Source organism: Mchenga conophoros, linkage group LG4 (genome assembly GCF_057382185.1).
Source record: "Mchenga conophoros isolate Kocher_MC1m ecotype Shallow Benthic linkage group LG4, M_conophoros_male_GT1.1, whole genome shotgun sequence".
Lineage (NCBI taxonomy): Eukaryota > Metazoa > Chordata > Actinopteri > Cichliformes > Cichlidae > Mchenga > Mchenga conophoros.
This window is the reverse complement of record NC_140529.1, coordinates 30,913,798-30,922,371: the sequence shown is the minus strand read 5'-3', so window position 1 is coordinate 30,922,371 and position 8,574 is coordinate 30,913,798. Positions and strand designations below refer to the sequence as shown.

General features: G+C 42.9%; 1 protein-coding gene across 1 annotated transcript; it reads left to right on the top strand.

Moving 5' to 3' along the window:
- Positions 1-187: 187 nt before the first annotated feature.
- On the top strand, positions 188-5,098 carry wnt9b (wingless-type MMTV integration site family, member 9B). The gene is made up of 4 exons (XM_085271749.1): positions 188-371; positions 785-1,038; positions 2,472-2,737; positions 4,108-5,098. The coding sequence occupies exons 1-4, from the start codon at positions 286-288 to the stop codon at positions 4,567-4,569; spliced, it is 1,068 nt and encodes a 355-aa protein (XP_085127875.1). The 5' UTR covers positions 188-285; the 3' UTR covers positions 4,570-5,098.
- The last annotated feature ends 3,476 nt before the right edge of the window (positions 5,099-8,574 follow it).

The following is an 8,574-nucleotide window of genomic DNA, read 5'->3' as shown; positions in this document are numbered from 1 at the left end:
ATTATTATTATTATTATTATTATTATGAGCTGATCTTGCATCTTCTGGGTGGCGTTACAGTGGGAGGGAACATACAGTAGCAATGTTGAGAGAATCCAATGACAGTGCGGCAGGATGATGTACCCTCCCCTAAGAGTCCTGCCTCCCAGCGGACCAGGGCGCCTGGCGCAGCGGATTGAGGGTCTGAGTGCATGAGGGGCCCCTTAAAGAGAAGCGCCGAGCAAACGGCACGGACTTTCTCTATTGAAGAATCAGCGAGATGAGGAACAGCGCCAACCCGGCATCATGCGCTCCAGGCTCCCGAGGACCGCCTGCCTATTGCGAATCATTGCACTCTGCATCCTTCTGTCGCACACTGCAGCTTATTTTGGGTCAGGCAATGAACTTTTACTTGTACATTTCATCTCGGTTGTTTGGCTTTTCTGTTTAAATCATTAGAAGTGACCACAGCCACAACCTTTACAAGCTTTAGCTGAATTACGCACGCGTAATTATATTTTTATAGGGCTGTTCGAAGTCCATGTACACGCTAATATGTTCCACTGAAACAAAAAAAAAAATCCATATTCGCAATTTCAAATGTATTTTAAGGTAAATGAACATAAAAGTTTTATTCCTGGATTTTCTTCGAGGGAGAAAATACCGTTGTGGGAACACATTTGTAATAACAACATATGCTGGAGTGGTGACAGAATAGTTTCATTACTGTGGACGCAGTGTTGGTGTATTTTGTCACACACATACAATTTCTAATGTGATTTTTCCCCCTCTTCTATAATCCTAGACTGACAGGTCGGGAACCTCTGGTGTTTTTACCAGCTCCGTTTTCCAATGAAGCTCCATCAGGAAAGGCCCACCTGAAGCAGTGCGAACAAATGACTCTGACGAGGAGACAGAAGAGACTCTGTCGCAGGGAGCCGGGCTTAGCCGAGACGCTTCGGGAGTCGGTGCGCCTCAGCCTCCTTGAGTGTCGGTATCAGTTCAGAAACGAACGCTGGAACTGCAGCATGGATGGTCGGGGAAGTCTTCTGAAAAGAGGTGAGCCACTTTAACACTTTCCTCAATTTTGGGTTCTTGCTCAAGGTCACTGAGAAAGTCGGAAATTCTCTTTTATCTAACTACAAATTATATATGTCTTCGTCTTTATTTACCTGCAGTGCATGGCTGAGCAGTAAGAACAGGATGTTTTATAGATAAGCACACCTGTAGTGCTGCAGGCATGTTTTTGTCGACATAAGCTCATCAATCAAAAAGTGAAAATGAGAAAAATGAACCAGTAAAAAAATTTATGCGTAAACGTTTTACCACCAGTTTAACAGCTGTAAAAGTTTGTAAACAATAAGGTTTCTTGTTCAAATTTAACGAAATAATTAAACTGATATTTTCTATTTTATTTCAAACAATACAACATTTTACAAGCCCCTTTCTCACACAGGGAAGCAACTTTTTCAATAAGATGTATTACATGCTGTACAAGATAGAAACTGAATATACACCCGTTTATAAGGTTTTACAGGTTCTTTGTTTTGTTCCTAATGGTCGTTTGTTGCATTTCTAAATAAACAATTGAGACATGAGCTTCAACTATTTGCAGCAAAGTGCTGAAAATGATTCCTGTATATAAAAAAAAGCTTGGTGAGTTATTTTGCTTGAGAAAACCAGTGACAAAATTAATTTTCTTCATCTCATTTAAAGTTAAAAATGTTCCTAAGTCATTCTGTATACCAAAGAATGTGTCAAGATAACACTCGGTAACTCCTCTGAACCCCTTGACTTGATACAACCTTTTAAAGTTTTTGAGAAGCTGCTTACTTGAATACTTTATAATTTACATGGCTTGATACACCTATTGATTAGCTACCGTTGGATCACCATATTGCATATAGCTCAAAATCCCTCCTGTGCACATAAACTCCTTTAGGATCTTCTAAGCTTTATGCATATGGATATCAGCGTGTGGGAGAACATGAACAGGTCAGCACAGAGGTAATGAGGGAGTAGAAAGCCAAGAAATGTGGTGCGGTGCAGAGTGCTCAAGCCCTGTGGTTATTTTTATCTCGGGAAAGTGGCCATTCCCAGAGGAAAAGGGTGGCGTGATTACCCACTTTCATCTGGGAAAATCCTTCCTAGTCAAAATAATAATTAATTGGATCAAAATATACCATGGTGATGGCTCTGGGTGAAGCAAATAACAGTGCAAAACCAAAAGGAAATGTCAGGAGAGGAATTGCAACGTAAGAAAACTTGCAGAATTGCTGATGTTGTTGTAAACCCTGACAACGCATCGAGTCCTCTGTAAACATTCTGGCTTAAAAGGTTAATCGGTGACGCAAAAAGCATTTTGTCGTAAATTTTGTTCTTTCAGAGCAAATGTTTCAGAGCACCAATAGCTTTTGCATCCAAAGCCTTGAAAAAATGTAGCTTTAAATATTTTTTCTTTTCTTCCACCTCCCCTGATCCCTCTGCCACAGCTTTCAAGGAGACTGCATTCCTGCTGGCTGTGTCCTCTGCAGCACTGACCCATGCACTTGCCAAAGCATGCAGCTCAGGTCGAATGGAGAGGTGCACTTGTGACGATTCCCCCGGGATCCAGCATCAGGAAGCGTGGCAGTGGGGGGTCTGTGGTGACAACCTGAAATACAGCACCAAGTTTCTCAAAAAGTTCCTCGGCCAAAAGAGGGTCAGCAAGGACCTGAGGGCTCTGGTGGATGCCCACAACATCAACGTTGGAATTCGGGTGAGTGTAGAAATATTACATCAATTATTCTGCAGCAAAACAGCTTACTCCTTGAAGCCTGAGGCGACAAAACGTACGCCTTAGCAACACTCAGTTCGATTAATTGTTCTGCGATTTTACCTGACAATTACACCTCTGACGCAGTCCCGAGTATCAAATGTTATTGAACTGTAATCCTCGCCTCTATATTTTTCATGGTGCCAGCCAGATAAATGCTCTCTGATTTGGTGCTGTCATCGGCCCGAGCGGATAATACAGAGGCAGAGGGTGAGGCAGTTGTAGTGAGGAGACAAGATGGCTGTGGGATGGTTGGAGCCAGGTGTTTTCAGGCATGATAAAGCTTGCTGTGCGGGCCAGCAGAAAATTAAAGGTCTCATTTCAGAGAGAACGATTATAACCGTGGCCTCTTTTTAATATACGAGCAAGCATTTTTTTCCACTTACTGGATCACTGTGCTCTTCATAAATCCACCTAATGTTCATAACCACCACTGTGTAGCTGTGAAATAGCAGGCCCCAGGGTCCTACTCCTGTAGCTCACACCTAGACAAGGCTGATGTGGAGAAAAAGGAAAAACACAACTATCTTATCTAATCTTTACTGAGTTAAATGTTTTCCTCAGTTGACACCAGTGTGGCCAGAAGAGACCAGGAGCCATGTTAACAAAAACTTAAAGTGGTCGGCATCCCTCATCTCACATTAATGGTGTTCTGAAGCCCCCGAGGGGTTCATGCCTGCAAAAGGAGGAACTGAGCAGAAGTACCTAGAAGTACCCTCTGGGTCTCTCTGTATGACCTGTCTCTGGCCTCTGCAAAGACAGCAGCTCTCAGGCTGAGTGATTGCTCTCATCACTGACCATCAAGCTCAGTGAACTATTAACCTAAATGAGGGGCACCACTACCAAATGCTGCATTATGTTTTTGGCACTTCTTGCGCAGAAATTCTTATTGATGTTTTCCATGAGCAGGCATGTACTAAAAACAGGGTGGAGAGATTCCACTCGCCCCTGTTTGTCACCTCTGCCTCAGGCTTTAGGAAAGAGGCAGGAGAGAAGCCGACAGAGCTAGTTTCAACACACCGAGGAAAAAAAAATAGCAAGAGCTGTCCAAGTGAGAAATGCGGGGTGAAATATGACATGCTGAACAGCATCTTTCAATCCATTATGTCAAATTTTTGACTGAGGTGAGCTAAAGGCACATATTGGCGGACCACCACTCCTAACCCCCTATGCACCCTGCAGGAAATTGTCTCACTCTTGCCAGATAGACCTCCCAGATAAGAGGCCAGGTAATGAATCAAAGTGAAGGAACTGACATTTCTTCCCTTTTTCCCTCCAATTCCTACCCCCCTCAACCTCCCATCTTATCCCAGGCAGTGAAGAGCGGACTGAAAACAACCTGCAAGTGCCATGGTGTCTCCGGCTCTTGTGCTGTACGGACTTGCTGGAAGCAGCTGTCTCCTTTTCACGACACTGGACGCCTGTTGAAGTATCGATACGACACTGCTGTGCGAGTGCTGAGCGTCACCAACGCAGCCACCGGGGAGACCGAACTCGCAAGCCCCCGTCGCCAAGGTCAGAGCCTCCGGACTACCGACCTGGTCTACCTGGAAGACTCCCCCAGCTTCTGCAGGCCCTCTCGCTACTCCCCTGGTACAGGTGGCCGTTCGTGCGCCAAAGACACAAGCTGTCAGAGTCTGTGCTGCGGACGTGGTTATAACACAGCCATGCGCCTCACCAGCCTGTCTTGCCACTGCCAGGTACGCTGGTGCTGCCACGTGGAGTGTCAGACATGTGTGAGAGAGGAGGAGGTATATACCTGCAAAAATGCATAGCTGCATGATGAGATAAAGACATTTGCAAAGACCTGAATAAAGAATGATCCTTTGAGTCAATGGAAAATGTGATTTAAAAAAAAATGAATCACTGATCATGGACAGGACTGAACTGTAATCTCCTATAGACACTTAACACTAAGGGATTGTGAACTGCATGGAATATACAAATGTAATAATATTATACTGCTGGTTATAGTCACTAAATTGATATGCAACAGCTTACTGTAGGTGAGGATGTTTTCAAACTACCCTGCTTTTCTCTCGCTGAATGCACTGAAATCTCACTCTCCTGAGGATGAGGAGGGAAAATGCTCTTACAGCAGGTACTGGACCGGACTGGAAGACACCGGATGCTGAATCCTGTCTGCAAGGAAGCTCTAAAAGGGATTTTGTTGTGTTGTAATTGTCTCCCTCCATTTCACTATTTATTGTGCCAGTTTTGTTGTACTGCTGCTTTATATTTTAATTCTTGGAATCAATTGTTATCAATGAGGCTAAAATAGCCTTTAAAGGAACCTACCTGTCTGACTTTCTGTCTGCTGTGGTGAACTTTTAGCTAAAGTTCAGTCCTGACTAAAAAGCACTTAAGTTGCTCTTGCTTCATGAGATCCTATGTGCATTATGAATTGTTTGTCTTTAGGCCTAAATATATGATTAGAAAGAATCACTGGAAGCTTTGAGCAGTGATTAATGCCACACAACCTACATTGTAACTGATGCATGAGAAGCTTATTGTGCAAGCAGAGAAGCTGGCTTTCAGTTGCTCTTATGGAAATGTCTATGGAAATCTTTACATGTGGACTAATGTGGGCTCAGTAGAACAAAGGGAAATACCTGGGGCAATAGTGAGGGAAACACCAAACACTGTGGTTAAAGATCACTTTTTTGCTTAATTTATCAGCATACCAGCCTGGCTCTTCTAATTCTGCTGTTTATAGAAACACACACTTTGCTATGCTTTCAAGTTTAAAATTATTTGGCCGAACCATTTGGTCTTCAAAGTCTAATTTAGCCACGTCTTTGTTCTGACTGCCTTTGAAGTGGGCTAATCATGCTCCTTATTTGCTAAAATTGCTAATCAAAGACAATCACCCAGTTTACTACCCTTATATATTCAACTTCAATGTGTCCATGTGTGCAGGTCAAAAGTGCGTGCCGGACCCCAAAGGTTTGTTTTTATTGGCCAGTTAATGTTTTCTCTGAGGGACTCTGAACTGTATATATAATCTGAGTATAACTCATGTCAGGGGTCCTGGCGTCTGACAATGTGGAATCATAATTTTCTACCTCACTTCATCTTTTGGCAAATATCAGTAAGATTTATGAGCTATGCAGAGTTATCCTCTCTGTAGATACATGTTTTCCCCTCTGCATTCGTTATAAATATCATATTTGAGATGTTTGTACAGCTCTTTTTAATTTGGTAATATATGAATACTCATTTTTCCAAAGCAAGTTTTTATAAAAATCTAGTTGCTTTACATTCTTATTTAAAACAAATAAGGTTAATAAATGGACAACGAGTCACAAGGCCTACGTGTTTGTTGTGTCTTGCTCAGTTGCTGCAGGCAAACACACTAAACCATGCGCACACACACACACTTCACACGCAACAAGGAAGCGAGCGCAATACACCTGCCCGAAACACGGCTCTGTGCATCGACTGAGCAAAAAACCACTTCCTGCTCATGGTGGCCTGGCCTCCTTTTCATCTGAAAATCCTGTGGTCGTGCTGCATCGCCATCAACCGCCCAACCGAAAGGCGAGGGCTGCGTGCGCGGAGAACACGCTTACAGGTGTTGTGCCTCTGGCCAGCGCACCAGCCGCGATGACAACCATAATGCAGATGATGACAAAGGTGGTGACTCAGAGGAGCGCTGTCTTTCAGAGCATTTGACCCCCAATTCACCATTAGAAAGTTACAATCGACCGCCCCACAACGATGATGAGAGCAGTTTATGTGCTATTATCCCTGAATCATAACTTTCCACTCATTTGCAAGGCATCAGTGAACCTACAGCATACAGAGGGCTATTGTATAAGGTATTTATAGTGTGCTCTCTGGTGCTTTTGATGTTGCTCTCTAATTACTGTGATTACGCATTATTATTCCTTATTAGAACATTCACTTAAAACCCAAAGCATTGCAGTAAATTATAAGATAATTTTTTTTAATTACTTTATATTATTGATGTAGAGCAAGTTATTGTTGGGGCAAATTAGTTTTTAAGTAAGATGAGTAAACTTGTCTTGGCTGTTCAGATATTTTAATGAATTTTTAGGACTACCTTGCATAGAAGAAAAAAACAGCTGTTTGCTTTAATGGCAAAACTTTATGGAGAGCCAAATGTCACCTTGGGGAAATAGGGAAAGGTTAGCTTGGGTAATAGAGAAAAAAAATCTTAAATGTTTTCTTGTTTTTGTCGAAAACTATTCCAAAACCAAACATATGTATGCAAATATTCAAAGTTTCAGTTTTACTAAACTTCATGTATTTTCACTATGATACATATCCGGCTTTAGTGATTTGAATTCTGACAGCTCGTTAAAGCCACTGCAGAGCCTTTAAAGGTATTTTACCTCAAGCAATAAAATGCACCACTGCTTACTATGAATCACCAGCGGCTTACTCTAACTCTGACTTTATGATATTTCACCTTTTTTGTTTCCCATAGTCTTTAGGACAGTTTCACATACTTTCCCAAAGCCTTAAGCTAACATGATCATTTAAAGAATCACTTGGTTAAATAGGGCAGTTTTGTTTTTTTTTTAGATATTGAAGAGTTCATACTTTAGTGATATGTGATCTCCACTGGACCGCAGCAAGATTCTTTGGTCTGTCCAGCAACTATATTGTATTGCCTCTTTGAACTTTTGAATGTGTCCTTTGCTGCAAAACTAATTTCCCTTCTCAGACAATAAAGTTGAAAAATTCAGTTCAGCAGTACACAAAATGCGTCAGCATCTCTCCAATGACTGAGGTCAAACCAGTTCGTGTGGTCAGACTACTGACTCACCACATTAACTCATCATATTATAATAATCCAGATCAATATTTAACTTTATTCATCATGAATGTCATGTATTAAAAAGCTGCAGGATAAAGAGCAAGACGGCGGAGTGTGTCACGGAAAGAAAGGTGGAGCAGGGTTTAGATATTGAGGGACATGAAGGAAAAAGATGAGGATGGAGGGATGAGAAGGGATAGCTTGTGGCCCCGGGAGGCCTATCCCCTGCTGCTGCTCTTGTTGTTTTATAATGAACTCCTAAAGCTTTCATTTCCCTCACTACCCTCACTGGAGGGGGCGCGGCGATGGGGGCTGCTGAGTCCACGGCCGGATTCGCACGCACAAGCCCCAGGGGTGGGGAGCTTTGAGCTGGGTGGGGAGGCTGGACTGAGCAGAGGTGCAATAGCCAAGCGCCTGTGTATGTGTTTGAAAGAGTCCTGACAGCAGACAGGTGAGGGCGAAACAGTTTTTGCATATGTGTGTGTGAGCATACTTGACGAGTGCACACCTGTGGTCACTTCAGCCGTGTTTGTAGTGAGGTCTTCATGTGCGGGTGTGGGCTATAGTCACCCTGCCATGTGCCGGAGCTTCTCTCTGTCTGCCTGAGACACTGAATAACATAGATAATGTAGGTTAAGGCTGATGGTAACACTATCTCCTGTGTCTTCACCGGCTTGGTTCAGGTAAAGGTTACTATGCCGGGTTGGGCTGCAGCAGTGCACCATGCTGTGATAGATGAAGATGAATTGGCAAATCAGGGCTGGGGCATTTTTTCAGATATGTATTATATTTGCGTTGCTTAGCAAAAAGATATTATCCATAGAGACTTACATAGCTTTCAGGTTTATACATCACTCATTTGTGTAAGAACAGTAGATGTTAACTCAAGCGTGGAAGGCTTGGTAGATACTTTGCTCAAGGACACAAAGCGAAGTCCTGTCCTGTAATCGAAACCTCTGAGCCCCAGGTCAAACATCTACACCCTACAAGACTT